Below are 20,175 nucleotides of genomic sequence, written 5' to 3' on the forward strand. Positions count from 1 at the left end.
TCAAAATTTCTTGTCAACTTTTAAATATTTCTCGAATATACAATATAAGATTCTAATAAATTCTAAGTTATACAAAAATACACATATCATACTTTCTTATTACAATACTTTCGTTTCTATAAACAATATACTTTTCGAGAAATTTACTTACATTTGTTGACATCAAAAAACTTAATCCAATTATTGACCTCGTGTCCTTGACTTTTATAAAAATAGCGTTATCACTTATCTATGACGGTCTGCGTTATCGTTTATCAATAAGGTTTCATAAATAATAATAACAATATCTAAAATATGCCTCTAAAGTGCTCATTCGCTTTCTAGTGTACTATCTAATGCAATTGACCGTCGTAGTGGGGGTATTGTTTGATCTCGCTTCCTTTGTTCTATACAATACAATACTTAATGAGTGTGCTACAATATGACAATGTTTTACGAGTGTGCGCTATGTTAAATTTAATGTGTCGCTAACAAACTCTCCCTCGTGCTGCGCACAAACTCTTGAAGCGACATCAAACGTTTCTTATTCTACTTATGCTATTACATCTTTGCTATAATGTCCATGCACTTTTATTTCACTTTTACTTTCACTAAATTTCACTTTTGCTCTGCTTTGTTTTCACTATTCACTGGCACTATCACCACTAGCTTCGAAGCTGGCCGTCGCAGAATGCCACCACCGGTAGCCACATCAACGACTCTGGTCCGGTCGTCGGGGCCCGGCAGCGTGCGCACTACCCTCCCGCGAAGCCACGTGCCTCGCGGTAAGGCAGGATCCAGGACTGCTACGATGTCCCCACATCGGATGTCTCGGGTTGGCTGGCCGACGTTCCTCCGTGGCAGCAAGCCAGGAAGATATTCTTTCAGCCAGCGAGACCAGAAGTGGTCCGCTAGCCGCTGCGAAGTCTTCCACGAAGGTTTTCCGACAAGATCGGAATCGGAGAACGCGCCCAGCCTAGGCGCGCCGCAGGATCGCCCAATGAGGAAGTGGTTGGGCGTGAGTGACTCTGGATTGGTGCAGTCTTCCAGTTCGGTGAGAGGTCGAGAGTTGATAATGTGCTCGACCTCAAGCAGAAGAGTGTGTAGCGTCTCTTCTGAAGGATTCTTCTCTTTGAGCACGGCCGTCAGTGAAGTCTTAACGGACCGTACCAGTCTCTCCCACGCTCCTCCCATGTTCGGAGCACCAGGCGGTATGAATTTCCACCTGACGCCAATGTTGTCCGCGGCTGCCTCTACCTCTTCTTTCTTCAATGCTTCTACAGCTTCTTTCAATTCTCTGTTGGCACCCACAAAATTAGTACCATTGTCACTATAGATTACTTTTGGCATACCTCTTCTCGCGGCGAATCTTCTCAGGGCCATGATCATGGAGTCGGTTGACAGCGATGTAGCCAACTCTACGTGCACTGCTCTGGTTGTGAGACAGGTGAACAGTGCGCCCCATCGTTTTTCATGTCTTCTCCCAATGGTAATGGTCATCGGTCCGAAGTAATCTACAGCTGTGCAAGTGAACGGGTGACTGTTGTGAGACAGTCTTTCTGGAGGCAGATCTCCCATCGGTATCGTCGTCGGCATGGACTTTCTTACTTTGCACCATTGACAGAGGTGCGCGATTGATCGTACTGCTGCTCTTATTCCCACGATCCAGTATCTTTGTCTTAATTCGTTGATGACAGTAGCGTGGTTTCCGTGATGGAACACATTGTGGTAATGTTGGATAAGCAGTCGTGTTATCCAATCCCGTTTATCTAATACTATCGGGTTCTTTTCTTGTTGTGTTCCTTCGACGGCGTTAATTCTTCCTTTCAATCGAAGTATTCCGTCGATTTCGACTATATCTAAATTATGCAGCTTCTGACTTTTCGTTAAATGTTGACCTTTTCTCAACGTATCTATTTCGGCTTTGAAACTTTCGTCTTGACTTCGTCGCATCAATAGTGCCTCTGCTTTCGCTAACTGATGCGTTTCCAACGGAATAAAGAGTTTTTGTTGCTCTTTTGAAATCTTTTTTAGAACAATTGGAGTCTTCTTCCTTTTTCTGTTCTTCCTCCATGGTTCATCTTTCTTAGTCGCGTTGACTTTCTCTTTTTCTTGCTTATTATTTCTTAATATTTCGACGAATTGAACCACTCTTGCCGTGGACCTTAGGAGTCTATTCCAACTTGAAAATCTTTTCGGATCTGGCGTAGAAAACTCTTTCTGTCTCGTTGTTGCTACTTTTTCAATCTTCTTGTCCTCTTCGTGCGGTTCTCTCTTGATTTCTTTCGGCTTCGGCCAATGTTCCTCAGATTGTTTTAAGAATTCAGGCCCTTCAAACCATCTGTGTCTTTCGTTGAAGTTTTCGGGCACATCCCTGGTCGCATCGTCAGCCGGGTTTTGGTTTGTCGGTACCCATCTCCAATCTTGTGGTTTCGAAAGTTCTTCGATTTCGGCCAAGCGATGTGCCACGAACGTCTTAAATGTCCTCGGGTCTGATTTGATCCATGAAAGAACCGTCGTTGAGTCTGTCCAAAAAGTCTTTTTTACTACCGTCAGATCCATTTCTTTTTCAATTGCGCGCGCTAGTCTGCAACCTAACAATGCTGCTTGAAGTTCCAGTCTTGGAACGGATATCGGTTTTAGAGGAGTTACCCTGTTCTTTGCTGCGATCAACGAGGTTTTCGCATCTTCTTCTATCGTTTTCCAATATGCTGAGGCTGCATAGGACGTTTCGCTTGCATCCGTGAAGACGTGTAGCTCTCCCTCGGTGTGGTGAGGAGAGATGCATCGTGGTATTGTGAGCTCTTCTATTGTCTTCATATGTTGTAAGTATTTACGCCATTCGTCTTCCTCTGATGCCAAAATTTCGGTGTCCCATCCAACTCCGCTTCTCCAGATATTCTGCATTAGTTTCTTACCTTGAATAAGAACTGGAGCTATTAATCCCAAGGGATCAAATGTTGACATGATTGCGCTGACCACTTGTCTTTTCGTAGGGGTCTTTTCTCCTCGTAAAATTTCCCTTGGTACGTTTCTCATTGCTACTCGAAATGAAAAGCAGTCTTCTTGCACTTTCCATTTCATTCCGAGCGTTTTCTCTTCTTGCTGACCAAGTTCTAATTCCTTTTCCAAGCTATTGTCTCCGTTGATCCTTTTCAATACATTAGGACGGTTGGATGCCCATCCTCTTAAATGGAAACTTGCTTTCTTATGTATTTCGTCGACTGTCGTGGCGACTTCTACCGCATGTTCTTCTTCCCAAAAACTTTGTAGATAATCGTCCATGTAATGATTCTTTTCTATCGCTTTGATGGCCTCATGGTGCCCTTGTCCGTTGTCTTTCGCGTTTTTGTTTTTCACAAATATTGCTGTACTGGGTGATGAGGCCGCTCCGAATATTACAGTTTTAAGACGATACTCTTTCATTGGTCCTGTCCTGTCGCCTCCTCTCCATAAGAATCGCAAACTATCTCTGTCGTCTTCTCTCATAAGGATTTGCAGGAACATCTCTTTAATGTCAGCTACGACTGCTATAGGACCTTGACGAAAGCGTATTAACACACCCCATAATGATTGTAGCAGATCCGGTCCAGATAAGAGCGCGTCGTTCAGACACTTCCCATTGGATCTTGCTGCTGCATCAAATACTATCCTTCTTTTCTTTTTCGTTGGGTGAGTGACGGCGAAGTGCGGTAAGTACCACAATCTTGTGGATGTACTATGTTTCGGAGCTTCTTCTGCGTAGTCTGAATCCAACAAATGTTGTATCTGTTTCTCGTAGTCAGCTTTCAGTTCAGGATCTTTATCCAACTTTTTCTCTAAGTTTCTCATTCTGCTTTCCGCAGTTGATCGATTGTCTGGAAGAGTTTCGTCTTCCGCTTTCCAGATTAATCCCGCTTCGTATTTATCGACAGCAGCTTTTCGCACGACTTCTTCCAATTTCTTTGTTGCTCTCTCTTCAATGTCAGACGATGGCTTCCTTTCAGTGACACCTAGTGCTTCTATTGCGAAGTGTTCTTTAATTATGGCATCCAAATTGTCGTCTTGACTTTTCAGATGCGCACATCTCATAAACTGTACTTGTTTCGTTATCCCACCATCGCAACCGTGTAATACCCATCCCAGCTTCGTGAATGAAGCAACGGGTTCGTCCTTCTTGCGTTTCCTAGTGTGTCTCGATACGATCAGTTCCCAATTGTCCTGACCTATTAACATTTTCGGAGGCGTGTCTTCGTAACATATTTTGTCGATAAGAGGCTTCAGGTGTGGACAGGCTTCCAATCTCGCCCTATCCACTGTTTGCGGTGACAACTGGATTTCTTTAATTGTTCTCACGTTATTTATGTTCATTTTCTTCCGTTGGTGGACGCCTTTAATCTTCAAATTGATTCTTTCAGAATCCGTGTTTCTTATCGTATTTCCACCAACTGTTTCTAGAGCAAGGATTTCTTTCGGTCCTGTGGCTCCTATTTCTTTTGCTGTAGCTTCGTCCAGCAATGTGACTGTCGAACCTTCATCCAGAAGTGCTAATACTTTCACAGATTTCGTTGGCCCGTATAGCAGTACGGGCATTATTTTCAATAGCGCTTGTGGTGTTTTCAAAGTGTTGACAGTTCCAGTAACACTAGCTTCTTCTTTCCTCTTTTCATCTGTACTGTTTTCTTTCTTATATTCCTTATGAAGAAGCGCATGGTGTAATCTCTTACATTGTCGGCAGGGTCTAGACCTGCAATCATCTTTTCGATGTCGTCCTCTTAGGCAATTGAAGCAAACTTTTAACTTTTTTACCATTTCCCACCTTTCGTCGATACTTGCGTTTTTCAATTCTTTGCATTCCGAAAAATAGTGATCTCCTTTGCATTGAATACATTGAATTCCCCTTCTCATGGGTTGTTCAACTGCTACGTGTGCTGACTGCCTCTTTGGTTGTATCACTTTCTTCTTTTCGTTTGATAGCAGCACAACACTTCTATCGGCTTCTTTGTTCAGGAAGTTGGCTAGTATTTCGAGATCAGGTTCATCTTCGTCGTATTGTGCGATATAATCGCACCATCTAAATTGAATAAACGCTGGCAATTTTTCCGTGATTTGTTTCACTATTTCCGGTGAGTGTAGGTACTTGTTTTTCTTTAACCCTTTGATACTTGTCACACTGTTGTTGACTTTACATGAGAATGCACTAAGTTCTTGTACATTTTCACTTACACGAGGAAGCGCCCTTAATTTGTCTAATTCGGCTGTGACTAATAAGTCCGCTCTACCGAATCTTCTCCTTAATGCTTCCATGACGTCATTGGGTTGAGAATCCGAATATAATATATTTTTCACTGCTTCTCTTGCTTGTCCCACGATGCTTTTTCTTAGTCGAGCCATATTCTGAACTGCCGAAAACATGGTAGATGTTTCGGTGTATACTGTTAGGAAAGCTAGCCATTCTGCACTATCTCCATTAAATGTTGGTAACTCAAACATGTACTTCGGTGGCAACGGTTTGTGTTTCGAAGTAGCTTTTTCGAATGCCGCTGCTATAGCTGAAGCGAGGTTGTTCACTGGTAGATCTTCATTTCTGTTGAATGGAACTTCCATACATGACGCGTTGTCTTGTGTGCCAGCCATCCAACTTCGTACACGATCCGCCCTGTCCTCTGGTTCCTCTAGGTCGGAATCAGATTCTTCCTCAAGAAGTTTCGCCTCTGCTTCCCTTTTCGCGGTTTCTGCTTTTATTTGTTCCAATTTGAGTTCCGCAATTTCTTTTTCCAGTTGAAGTTTCCTTCTTGTTTTCACTGACTTGCTTGTTCCTGCTCTCTTGCTCCTAGATGGGGAGCGCGTTGTCTGCGTAGGCTCGCTATCTCTCGGTTCCATTGGAACTAATGTCATCGTGCTTCCCGGTAGTGCTTGTTCTCGCGTTCCAGTTTGCATGCTTGTGTTTGTGGAGTCCTCAGTTCCACTTGTAGTTCCTCGACTTGTAGGAGTTCTATGTGTTGTGCCTGTTTCTTCACTTGTTGTAGTAGGTGGACGTAATGGTTCCATTTTGCCTTTCTGGCTTCTCGTTACTGGCATTTTGAAAGGTATTGAAGATCCGGCTCGAAGGACCACGCCTTTGTTGCGGGTCGAGGTGACAGTATAACCCTGACTAGGTACCTGCCTCCCCTAGCCTCCCCTTCACTTATAGGGAGTCCCGAATTCCGCTCCAGTAGAAGTCCGCCCCCCCCCGCTGGTATATGACGTCAACGGCTGCGGACGCGGCAGTGAGGCCAACAAAGAATCCTCGGATGGTAGGTTGTGTAGAAATGGGGTCATCAACCTCTTCCAAAAGCCTATGTCTAATTTCACTTGATTGTTAATAAAACTACTATACGTGGGGTCATTGACCTTACTCACTGAGTGTCTATTCACTATATGATCACTAAATATTGAGTCTCTCTCTCTAACCAAAGTCTATGTCACTTAATAATGTCTGAATTACTCACGGTTTAAAGGTTCAGTCACTGAAATCCAATAGCACTATCACTAATTGGAATACCTACTCACTATGTTCAAGTCTTATTGGAAACCACTAAACTAATTGAAGAATTAAAAAACGAAAACAATACACAATTTGTCCGTCCACTAACCACGCACAACACCTTATACTAATTTCCTAACACTATTAAACTATTACACTAAGAGGTATTATTCCGACTTAATTTCTTGAAGACTTCTTCTTCTTGAGGACTTTTTCTTTCTTGAGGTCTTCTTTTTCTTGATTTTTCACTTTGAACTGGAACAATTGCACTACGACGCCCTCTGCCGCCGATTTTACTATTGTAAGTCGGAGTAATACCTTAACGCGAACCTCAAATTTCGTGACGATTTCTGGTGTTGTGCATAGCTTCGCTTAGGTGATATTTATTTACTTTTCTCAATTTTACATGACTAAAACATAGCAATTTCCATTTTCCAAATAAAGTAACAAAAATTCTCATCATATAAAATAATTTTCACATATGACAATTTCTTTCTCAAAGAGATTTTAACAAAAGTTTGTCTTCAACCTATGCTTTCATCAAAATTTCTTGTCAACTTTTAAATATTTCTCGAATATACAATATAAGATTCTAATAAATTCTAAGTTATACAAAAATACACATATCATACTTTCTTATTACAATACTTTCGTTTCTATAAACAATATACTTTTCGAGAAATTTACTTACATTTGTTGACATCAAAAAACATAATCCAATTATTGACCTCGTGTCCTTGACTTTTATAAAAATAGCGTTATCACTTATCTATGACGGTCTGCGTTATCGTTTATCAATAAGGTTTCATAAATAATAATAACAATATCTAAAATATGCCTCTAAAGTGCTCATTCGCTTTCTAGTGTACTATCTAATGCAATTGACCGTCGTAGTGGGGGTATTGTTTGATCTCGCTTCCTTTGTTCTATACAATACAATACTTAATGAGTGTGCTACAATATGACAATGTTTTACGAGTGTGCGCTATGTTAAATTTAATGTGTCGCTAACAATCAGATCTGATCGTTTATTGCATAAAAAGGATAAGACCTCTCCATCTCGTTCCCATGGATGTCGTAAAAGGCGATTAAGGCTAACAACTACTTTAAGGCGATGGTATAGCAACCTGTCACTATTTGAATCTCAATTCTATCACTAAATCAAACAGCTGAATGTGGCTTATCAGTATTTTTAAGACTGTTAGCTCAGTCTACTCCGCAAGAGATATAGACGTGATTATATTAATGTATGTTTTGTTAATATTTTCACTAGGTTATCACACTTATCACTTGTATCGTTCGTTATAAGGTATAGAAAAATTGCACATAATATTATTTTATTAAGATACCTCTATTAAGATGCTACAGATTCGCAGACAGTATTCTAAAAAAAGAAAGATCAAATATTGATTTTTATAGGTACTCCACTCCGAATCACATATCTTAATCCAAAATCATTGTAAAACATTTTGGACCGTTTTAAAGTCGTTTTCAGTGGAAAGCGTCCACTATTGCCGCTTCACTTGACTCTCAAACTTGTTCCAGTGTGCCAGTAGTGCCAGTCCGCTTCAGTTGTTGGTGCGGAAATTTAAAAGCTTCTTAGAAAAAAAAAATCGAGAAATATTTAAAACTAACTTAAAGTAAATTTTGTAGAGATACTGATGCACATTACTGAATACTAACCGATGCTCTTACGGTGAGGGAAAACATCGAGAGGAAAACTTGTTATAATGTGTAACCATGGACGATCCAATAACGACGGGTTAAGTTCCCCTGCAAAGGTTGCGGTGGTCAGACGGGAGTCGCTTCGTGTAAAAAACGTGACTCACCCAGTCCAGAATTCATGGTTCCAAAGGCTGGGCTCCTCTCCAAAATGGTGAGGATGTGACCGGGACTAAAGCCAGGAGGAAGAAGACTTTTGCACATTTTACGGTGAGGGAAAATACCGTGAGGAAACCTGCACATTCACACAACTGGTTACAAACATGATCCGATATGAGGTACTCTCTTGCAAAGGTCAGACGGTATTGCTTCGTGTAAAAATCTGACTTATACAATCCATTGTTTAAGTCAGATTTTTACACGAAGCTATATCACGCCTATGGGCAAGATACTGGAGTATCTTGATCATAGGCGCACCCCGCGGGCTTATAATATCTTCAAAGAGGTAAGAACAAAACTAGGACTGAATCAATGTCGTAGAAAGACTGGACCGATAAAACATCCACCAAAAAAGTGTCTTTATTCTATTCGTAGTAATTATTTTTGCAATTGACAGTTAAAAATATTGTTGTTTCAGGTAAGACTTGTACATATGTATATCGCATTTAGCTGTGAAAAATCATCATAGGTAAGATAGTTTAAAATTTATTCAACGCTATAAGATAGTATTTATCTTTTATTTACTTCTAAAATGTAATCGGTATTTGACAATAAATACTTTTTTACTTTTTTACAGTGTATTTACCAGTACAGAAAATAAATATCCTATCTATTTTGCTTAGTTTCTTAATATCTTTAATATCTTAAGCTTGTTGCAAAAGTTTTCAAAACCTAGTTATACCTTCTAATTGGAAGTTTTCATTAAGCACAATAAGAGTTAACCAAATTAAACTAAACTTAACCAAAAAATCCAATTATCTGAAAATCCCGAGTTTGTAATACAAGTCCTAATGAGATATCTTTGAGGTCAAGAGAATCTCGGAGAAATCTAACAAGGACCTTTTACAACGTAAATACGAAAAACAATTCGAAATAAAATACAATTTTATTTCCTCGGTTTGTTTAATGTAGAAATACTTAATTGGAATTGTTATATTGAAGGCTCTTAACAAACAGACCATTTTTATTCATTTTGAATTATATTTTGAATGATAATATTTTAAGTGGGAAAGTAAATCTATCTACTTTATTATTAAAAAAATGTACCTACTGTTCGAAAGAAAATTACATTAAACTGTTCTGTGCGCGTTATTTAAGGTCATATATATATATATATATATATATATATGACATATCACGTCTTTATCTCTTACATCTCTTTCCCATGCATGTCATAAAAGGCGACTAAGGGATAGGCTTATAATCTTTTGAATCTCAATTCTATCACTAAGCCACACCGCTGAACGTGGCCTATTAGTCTTTTAAATACTGTTGGTTGTCTACCCCGCAAGGGACATAGACGTGACTACTGATATGTATGTATCTCTTACAAGATAGACAAGTCACAAAAATCAAAGAACACGTTTAGTTGTAAAATTAAGATTAGTAAATATCATTGGACTTAAAAATTTAATTCGATGAGGATTATCAATTCCTACATACAAAACATAATCATCTTCTTTGTATACCAAGTGGTAGTATACTTTTACAGTTACAAATGTGCCTTGTAGAATAGTTGAAAGAGCCGCAGTATTTCCTTACCTTTTGAGGGTCACGATTTCCTGCCGACGTGCTTGTAGGCCCACGTACAAACGGACAAAGGTATCGTTGTATGGTGTATAATGTAGTAAATTGTTACATTTAGTTACAATTTACTTGTATAATGTAGTAAATTGTGTCATTTAGTAACAATTGTTACATTTAGTAAGAATTTACTTGTTACATTTACTAACAATTTACTTGTTACATTTAGTAACAATTTACTTGTTACATTTAGTAACAATTTACTTGTTACATTTAGTAACATTTTACTTGTTACATTTAGTAACATTTTACTTGGTATTGTGAGATAATATTGTGAATTTGATTTGAAAAGAACAAACACAAATTACAGTGTACCTACATTCATTTAGTTTCGTCAATATCCCCTGCGGAATAGACAGAGCCAACATTCTCGAAAAAACTGAAAGGCCACGTTCAACTGTACAGCTTAATAATTTTCCATTCCATCCATCGCATACAGGACAACATTCATGGGAAAGATATAGAATAATCTTTTTCTCAAGTACCCAGGAACCACACGGCGTCCTTATTGGTAACTAGAGGCCGCCCGCGACTTCGTCCGCTTGGAATCAATCCCGCAGGTACTCCGGGCTAAAAAGTATAGCCTATATGTTATTCTGGGTTTTCAGCTACCTACATACCAAATTTAATCTTAAACGGTTCAGTAGTTTTTGCGAAAAGAGTAACAAACATCCATACTGACATCCTGACATTCTCACAAACTTTCGCATTTATAATATTAGTAGGATTTGCTTTAAAAGTCTTGTTACAGTAAATACATGTACATGTTCAGATACGAGCTATGTGGTTGTCCTAAATACCTTATGATCACTAGGTACAGTTCGCGCTTGACCGCGTTCTTATCTCTGCTCAGTGTTGCAGACAGCTTGAAGCGATTACCTAGGGTCATTAGGCTGCCAGACATTAAGCTCTCTCACAAAATATAGTTAACAGAAATGTAGAAATTTTTTTGTAGAAAAAACAAACTTTATGAAAACAACAAAGTACTTTTTCACAATACATCAAAAACTTTATCAGTTAGACAAAACCTGATATTGATACGTGTCATCCAGCTGTTTTTTTTTTCATCTTTTGTCATCGAGTGGGAATTGTTTCGTTTATTCTAGTTGGAAACAAATAAATTTAAACACTTTAATTTCAATTCCATGATTGAGTTATACAGCTAAACGTGCCCTTACAGTCTTTTCGAAATTATCGGCCCTGTCTTCCCCGTAAGGCATGAATTCGGTATGTATATAGGTATATCAACTCGTGTCATCTTATTGTTTAACAGAAATCATGGCTGTTTAATCAAGCTATTACCAAGTCATTTAGCGATAGCCGATGATCAGCGTTAGCTCTAAATATATATTATAGTTCATAAATTGTACATTTGAAAGCATTGCTTTAGCATAAATTTTTATAAGTTTTATGAAAATGGATAAATTATTGAAGTTGGCATTACTTTTTTAGGCGATGGATGTCACTATTTGAATCTCAATTCTATCATTAAACCAAACAGCTTAGCGTGGCCTATCAGTCTTTTCCAGACTGTTTGCTTTGTTCCCCGAAATGGATATAGACGTGATTATATGTATGATGTATGTATGTTATTATAACAAGGAAGGAAATGATCTACCTATGTTATGTCTTTATTGTATGAGAAAGAACACACAACAATTACCATTATATGAGGAAGGACATTTAGTTTGCGGCTAGTTCCATAGTGTGATTAGTCCTAATCTATTAATGAACAGACGAAATCTCAGAGTTGTCTTCTGAATATTTGATGCCAGATTAGTAAGATCTATCGGACAAGAAGATTTATTTCCTGGTGAGCTGGTGATCGGTCAATAAGGAAAATCGACTTAAAGGATAAACAGGAATTACCCTGTCTTTCAAATGAATCGTGAACATATACGACAAGTTGGTCTTTTAGTCATATAAAAAACAAGATGTGCTGTGTAGTTCCGGTTACTTTAGAAAAGGAACACTCCATAACTTTCTCATGGATTTCATAAAGGCGACTAAGGGTAAGGCTTATAAACTTTCTTTTTGAGGCGATAGGCTATAGCAACAAGTCACTATTTGAATCTCGATTCCATCATTGAGCCCTACAGCTGACCGTGGTCTTTCTGTCTTTTCAAGACCGTTGGCTAGACAGAACCAACAGTCTTCAAAAGACTGCAAGGGATATAGACGTGATAATATGTATATATGTATGTAAGATAAAAATGTGATTATTGCTTTAAATAACTGGTAATGTGAGAGATTGGAAGTCTATAATTCTCATCTTCCACTTGTCTCCGCTAAGGCGTAATACTTATAGAATGTTCAAATCTTTTTGACAATGATAAAGAAATTGTAGTGAGTAAAGTAAGGAACCTGAGAATTTGCTCTGCTTTGCTCTGTAGGGATTATAAATAAATAAATTAATATATACGGGACAAATTACACAGATTGAGTTAGTCTCGAAGTAAGTTCGAAACTTGTGTTACGAGATACTAACTCAACGATACTATATTTTATAATAAATACTTTGTATATAGATTAACATCCAAGACCCAGGCCAATCAGAGAAAGTTCGTTTCTCATCATGCCCTGGCCGGGATTCGAACCCGGGACCTCCGGTGACACAGTCAAGCGCACTACCGCTACGCCACAGAGATTCATGATTACTAGCTCTTCATTGTTCTTTTTAGACATCACTGTCAATCGTGTTCTTTATTTCTTTGGTCGTCTGCTATTTTCCAGCCCTGTCCCAGCTACTCTGCCGTTTTTCCTACATTCACTACTTTTGTCTTAAAGCGAATGATGTATTTCTGACTTTAAGATATTTAAGCAGCTCCTTCGAGACTTGGCTAGTTATTAATAGTAAGTGGGATTGTATTAAAGTATTACTTTTTATTATCATAGATTTGAGTGCGTTTGACCTCAATCTGCCTGGTGCAAAGCATGATAAGGCCTAAGGAGAGTGTTAGAGCTCGACGCTGAAATGAACCCTCGAAAATGGAAGCCTCAGAAATAATTAATATCAATCAAAAATTCAATAAAACAAAGAAAAGTAAAAAAGTTATATGAGTTTTGTCACGTTAAGCGAAAAAGTTAAATAAAGTCATTTTAATTTGAATGATAAATGAATGGGGTCAAGTTTTCTGGATTGCGTGATGTTAACATTTTATAAAGTACCAACAGGGTGCCTATATTTTTAACGGAAACTTTTATGATCTCAGTTCTGTCATCTCCGACATACCTCCAACGACAAGAGGCAAGTATAGAAGATGCTCTTCGTTAAAGAAAACATAAAGGAAATTCTTGCTCTTACAGTTGAAAATTTTACATACATACATTAGACAGAGGACAGAGCGAACACTCTTGAAAAGACTGAAAAGCCACGTTTAGCGGCATGGCTTAATTAAGAAATTGAAATTTAAATAGTGACAGGTTGCTAGCCCATCGCCTACAATAATCCCAAGTTTATTACCGCTGATGTCTTGGCAACTAAGGGAAAGCTCTTAGTCATTTTTAAGGTGCGCTTTTAAGACTATGATCCTATATTGGGTGAATCAGGTTTTTACACCAAGCGCCTCCCATCAAATCTCCGTAGCCTTGGAAGGTGAACTTAATTCATGATCATGGTTATACATTCAGTTGCGTGATAGTACATGTTTCCTCACGATATTTCCCCTGATCTCGCATTAGTTAGCACTCATATTGTACATCGAGAAAAGAATATAGGATTTGAACCTGTGCTCCTAAGCGTATTACTTGCGCATTTTATCGACCACCAACGCTCTTATGCATTGTAAGAACATAATCTCCTATAACTTAAACCTCGCCGCAACCTCACTCAACTTTGACTGGTATCACAAAATTATTCTCGTTTCTACCCTCATCATTAAAAGTTGCGACAGTAACATCGGGTGGCTGTATTGAATTATCATTTTAAGTTCATTCATCAAACAGTCTAAAGTCGGAAATTGTCTGAAACTAGGGTAAATAGTGTTAGTTGTTTTGATTCGTTAACTTTGTTTGTCATAGTGTAGTTTCAGCCACTTAAAACTTGGCTTTAACTTATGATATGTGTCTTATATAGCTGTGTATTTTTATGAAGGATATCTGATATACTACTGGATATAGTATAGTAAATATATGAATCTCAATTTCGTCATTACGACATCCAGCTCTATATGGTTTTTAGTGTTTTTGAGACTGTCTACCGCGTAAGGGATAAAGACGCAACATATTTATGTTGTAAAAAATAATAAATAAAAAATCCAACGACATTTTATTCGTGCCTTTAAATTAATTGACACGTGTAGCGATAAAACGAAACACAATAATTTGCAATGATTAATGATCAAGGGTTTTTCAACGTGTCAGCCTTTATTAATTGCCATTGCTTGTTGGCTCAAATGAAAATGAATGAGCTATTAAAATGTCTGAATTATTAAAATTACCTAGTGTTTAGCCCGGAACTTCGTGTCCGTTAGAATAGTAATAGGTCATGAGGTATTAATTGGCCGTTTGGTCTCGGGCTCTTAAGAATAGAACCACTTCATCTCTTTGAAATGGAGATCGTAAAAGGCGACAGTCTTCAAATTTAATAAAGTATTACGGACAAAAGGGTACCCCGGGTTCCTTGAAGCAGTGATGTGACCAGGATTATGTAAAAAGGTAGAAGAGTTAGAGATTTAATTGTCAATGAAACAATGCAAATATTATAGAAGATTCCCTATATTGATTTTATGCCAATTTTTCCGAGTGCATATATCGGTCGGTTACTATTTTATTATATGTATGGAAGATAAATATATCGGTGATAAATATGAAGGAAACTACTTATACAAATCTAAGCACGAATAAATTTTGGCATTGCTAGCATTATGTTTTATCTCCTATGCATTTGATATCCTTCAAATCATGGACCTGAAGTAGCCAAGTACAATCCGTGGAGGCAGTTTTGTTCGTTACATGGTAATTTTTGATATAAGGCGTATGAAACAATAAGTTCCTTTTACGATGGGCAAGCTGAAGATGTCATTCGATTAATATTCTTATGCCTTTTGATTTTGTCTACCCTTAGAAATAAATCAATAGGTTTTACTTATGCATGCAAGTAATTTTTTTTTATATTTATTACGTCCTTCTAGTTTCGCAAGTCGTCACTCATACATAAAACAGGATTGATATTTCATTCATAGAGTACTGAAAAAAAGCCTCTATTAATCTTCATTACTTCGCACTATCAAAGATCACGTTCAGATAATGTTACAGAATAATTCATAAGACGAATTGGCACTCTGAAACCTAAATACATTTACATTAGTTTACATAAAGCGAGCAATAACTATAGGGTCTAAGTCACATGTTAATAGGTATGTCTATTAATTATCTTAAAAAATCTTGTGCAATACATACATGAATCACGCCTCTTTCCAGGAGGGGTAAGCAGAGACCACATCTTCCCAATTACCATGATCTCTGCATATTTCTTTCGCTTTATTCACATTTATAACTCTCTTTATGCAAGCTCGTCGGTTTCGGGTACTCCTGATCAGACCTTATGCCAGAACGTCTCCGATTTGATCAAAAATCTTATAGATGTTTGTCTTTTGGTTCTTTATCGATTACTTCAAGCTAACTTTATCTTTTTGCCAAATATTCCTGATACATACATATTATCATTTCTATATCCCTTGCGGGGTAGACAGAGCCAAAAGTCTGGAAAAGACTGATAGGTCACGTTCAGCTGTTTGGCTCAATGATAGAATTGAGATTCAAATAGGTAGTGATAAGTTGCTGGCCCAACGCCTAAAAGAAGAATCCTAAGTTTATAAGCCTATCACATATATTCCTTATGATTGGCAAAAAAATTGCAGAATATGAAAGAACGAATAAAATGTCAAAGGAATAGCTATATTTAAAATGAATCTCCTTCCATCCATTCAATATTCTTCATCAATTAATTTAAAAGCAACGCAAGCCGTTGCTTCTAAAGCAAATCCATATTTATGAACTGCTAATTTCCTTCATATTTTATTAACTCCGTAACATTAAAAGGGATGAAGGAGTGATAATTCGAAAATCCATATTTCTACAGACATGGAAACCAATGGCAGAATGTAATTTCCAAAGAGGGATTTGTTATGACGTGTGACGTAATGGGTACTAAAAGTTATAGTCCAATTTATTGCGCGGTTTACCCGAGTATTTTTCTTATTTTGTAAGAATATTGGAGGGGTTTTAACCCACTTACAGAAAATGAGAAGTTTGTCAATTCGACTGCATGTTTTTTTTTATATTTATTGTTAATTGATGTCTCAGCCACTTACAATTATATAATTTTAGTTTTATTTCTAAACAATTCTCGTAGTTTGTCAGAACTCCTATTCAGCACAAGCTATAAATACGAAGTTCGCAAATAGCTCGTGGCTTCGACTTGTTACAACTGAGACTGGCAAACAAATTGTATATATATTATTGAACTGAGTTCTATGTATATACAGCAGTCCGACAGTTGCTGGGAAAATCGCTTTCTCGGAACAGTCAATATTTGTGTCCCAGTTATCTCGGGTTTCCTATTCATATTTGTTTTTAATTATTCATTTTAAATGTTAAAACCAATAAAATATTTTATCAGAATTTATTTTCCATTGATATCGTAAAAGGCGACTAAGAGTTAAGCTCTAACTTTGTTAATGTAAGGGCATTTATAAAACAGAAAGCATAAAGCGAAAAATCAAAATGACAAAATCTAACAGTTAACATTTTTAAGATAAAAAGCGCTGTATTACAACCAAAAAGTCTGTTTAAAACTTATTCCCTATTCATATATTCGTTGCCTGGCGTTTACGTTCTTTGTGCGAAATTAAACAAGTTTTTTTTCTGACGTCTTTTTGTGACGTTTCAGTTGTCGTGAAAAGATTTTGCAGTAGTTTACTATACTTAAGTCTATCACAAGTAACAAGGCTAAAGTAATTGACTGTAAGTATTATTAGGTCTGCTTCCAATAAATACATAAGATAAGATGCTGACTGACTGACTCACTGGTATATCAACGCATGGCTCAAACAGCTAAGATTAGAGATTTGAAAATTGTTACATAGTTTCTTTATGTGGTACTTACCTTGTGGTGGGTACCTAATAATGAGGGTACTAAGAAAATATTGCTCGGAATTCTCACGCAAAGGGCAATAGACGGGATTTTTCGCTTAAAGCAGGCAGAGCCAAGGGGGCGCTCTAGTACATACATATATATTATCACGTGTTCATCCCGTAAGAGGTAAATAAAGACAATCTTTGAAAGTCTTAATATTAATATGACTATTCTCAATAACCTACTTAAGTAGGTACTTAACTGGTAAACTTTCAAAAAAAATGGTATTATTTCGAGACAAACGTTATACATACATACATAATAAATACATATGGTCACGTCTATATCCCTTGAGGGGTAGACAGAGCCAACAGTCTTAAAAAGACTGAATGGCCACGTTCAGCTATTTGGCTTAATGGTAGAATTTTGATTAAAAGTGACAGGTTGCTAGCGCATCGCCTAAAAAAGAACCCCAATTTTGTAAGCCTATCCCTTAGTCGCTTTTTACGACATCAATGGGAAAGAGATGGAGTGGTCATATTCTTTTTTGTATTGGTGCTGGAAACCAAACGGCAAAGACATTATCTTTGAAAGTCTTAATATGACTGTTCTCAATAACCTACTTAAGTACTTAATTGGTAAACTTACAAAAAAAAAATGGTATTATTCGAGACAAATGTTATATCGTCAGAATTTGCGTTTATCAGACAACAATACATAAAGCAGTCAAATCCAGTGCTTCATGAATAGATGGCTATACTGAAGCCAAATTTACTTTCATACATTTTGTATGCACGGTTGCATACAGACTACTCGTACAGACAAAATGACACATTGTCTGAATCACGTCAGTATGATGTTTGCAATGAAGGGGTTACCCTACACAGTTAATGTATAGGGTAAAAATGTAACTATCATCTCGAATGAGTCACTGAATCATTAACATATACATACATATTTCACGTCTTTATCTGTTACAGGGTAGACGAACAGTCCCGAAAGACTGAAAGATGAAATGATTAATGATAGATTTGAGTAATCTCAATTTTATCATTAATCAAATAGTGTCAGGTTGCTAGTCCATCGCCTAAAAGTAAAGTGCCAAGTTTATTAGCCTTTCCCTTGTTGCCTTTTACAATCTACACGTTGAGAGAAGCAGCTGGTTCACACTGTTTTTTTTTTCACCACCAGGTCCGGCTAGCATGAAAACTTGCATTTGATGAATGTGCGCCTGAAAAGTAATATATTACCAAAAACAAAATTCCTTTAAGCATGATCAAAGAACTTTTTCATCGAAATATGCAAAATGACATTCGCAGAGCTCGCATAGTTTCAGCAAACTTTTTTGAAACGTTTTTAAAACAAGATGTGTTTGGGAATGTTAAATTTATTCGACCATAGCTTTTTTAACGAGGGTGTTCTTATTAAAATTGTCAAATAAACGAATGTGATGTTGTTATTAATAGATAGAGAGATATAAATAAGTTGAAAATCTAGAACTTCTGAAGCAACATGATAGTCTTTTTTTTTGTTACCTAAAATTTCTACACGAGCCAAACCCTGGACTAAAACCCTGGACTTAAGTACGATAAATTGTTTGTTTGTAATATCTTTATTGCATAGAAATTTACACAGTAACAAGAAAATAGTACAAAGTTATAAAATAAACAAATCACTAGCAATGGCGGAAATAAATTTTTGTTTTAAATAAGATTTTTAATTAACAACTGAAAATATTCACGACGATGACGTATATAAATGAAGATCACCTAGAATTATTATGAGACTCATTAAAAAAATCCAAGATGGCGTTAAACCATCACAGAAAGAGGGCTATTCTGAAATTGCAAACTTTTGTTCTCTCCGCTGATCATTTCGTCCCCGCGGGCGGCCATTGTCTTGTGACACTCATAAATCTACAGCAACACGGCCATTGTACAGAATCAATTCCAATAAGTAATTTAGATTGAAATATTGCAAGTTCCATTTGCGGAGTCCAAAAGGTAAAGTCTGATCAGAAAGTACGGGCGCTGCTTTTTTTCTTGATAATATCTTGGCGATATTGAATGCAGAAAGTGAATTCAGATGGAAATGTATTCTCTAACAAAAAAAAAATTATAATTTTCTTTCGTTTCTTGCAGAACTGAAAAATAAGGTCTAGCTAATTTGTGTGTGTGTATGTGTACTAAAATAAGTTAGACCGAATATTTTTCATTATAATTTTATGTTGTGGTATTATAATCTTTTATGCCAATTTGATTTATCTTATATGATAAAAATCTATATCAGTAGCATTAGAAGAGATTGCTTAGCGAAAAGTCCGCTGTTGCTCAATATATTTTTATTAAGTATATATTATATTTACGGTTACCGGTACCTGTACAGTTTTTATGGGCAATCAAGATATTTTGTATTGTACATTGTTTAAAATGACTTATGAATGTTTTTATAGACTAGAAATTTGTATAAGTACTAATCAATACCAGATGCTGTCACATTGTAAATAGGTATTGCAGCGTTAAATTGAATGTGCATGAAATACACATTATATATATAAAACACATTATTATTATAAAAATTATACCAAACCAAAACCAAGAATTTTCTAATCATATAGAATATATCAATTGATCAATCTAAGTCGTCTATTTATTCCAAACTTTAATCTAAGACCTCACTTTAATCTGACCCGTTAGAAATCCGAATCCAAGCCAGTTTTAATTAAAAGTCTCGGTTTTTGCTACTTTCATGTTTTTTTTTTATATTGTGACTTTTATTATTAGGAACCAAAATAGCTTAGAATATTCTTTAGTTAAAATTCAGTTAAACCAAGTATAATTATAGTTTTTTCTAAATAATGAAGTGTTAAATTATTTACTACGCATTCTAGGAGCATTATTATACTTTCAACTTTTACGTTTCATTTTTGTATTATCTTCACAATTGGAAGCAGACTTTGCATCGAATCTAAATATCAATTTTAATTGTATTATTCTTAAATATTATGATTTTATTATGTTCCATTGCATATTTTAGTGAAAATGCAATGCAAATGAATATGAAGTTTCTCATAGCTCAAAGGATTACCACATCAATTATTTTAGTCCATCCATATAGTCCACTCCCAACTTCCATCAACAATAGACAG

At 36.7% G+C, this 20,175-nt stretch overlaps 1 protein-coding gene across 1 annotated transcript; it reads right to left on the bottom strand.

The window, feature by feature from the left end:
- Window positions 1–597: 597 nt before the first annotated feature.
- On the bottom strand, window positions 598–6,039 carry LOC132902745 (uncharacterized). The gene has a single exon (XM_060948972.1). The coding sequence runs from the start codon at window positions 6,037–6,039 to the stop codon at window positions 598–600; it is 5,442 nt and encodes a 1,813-aa protein (XP_060804955.1).
- Between the last annotated feature and the right edge of the window lie 14,136 nt (window positions 6,040–20,175).

Source organism: Amyelois transitella, chromosome 17 (assembly GCF_032362555.1).
Source record: "Amyelois transitella isolate CPQ chromosome 17, ilAmyTran1.1, whole genome shotgun sequence".
NCBI classification, from domain to species: domain Eukaryota; kingdom Metazoa; phylum Arthropoda; class Insecta; order Lepidoptera; family Pyralidae; genus Amyelois; species Amyelois transitella.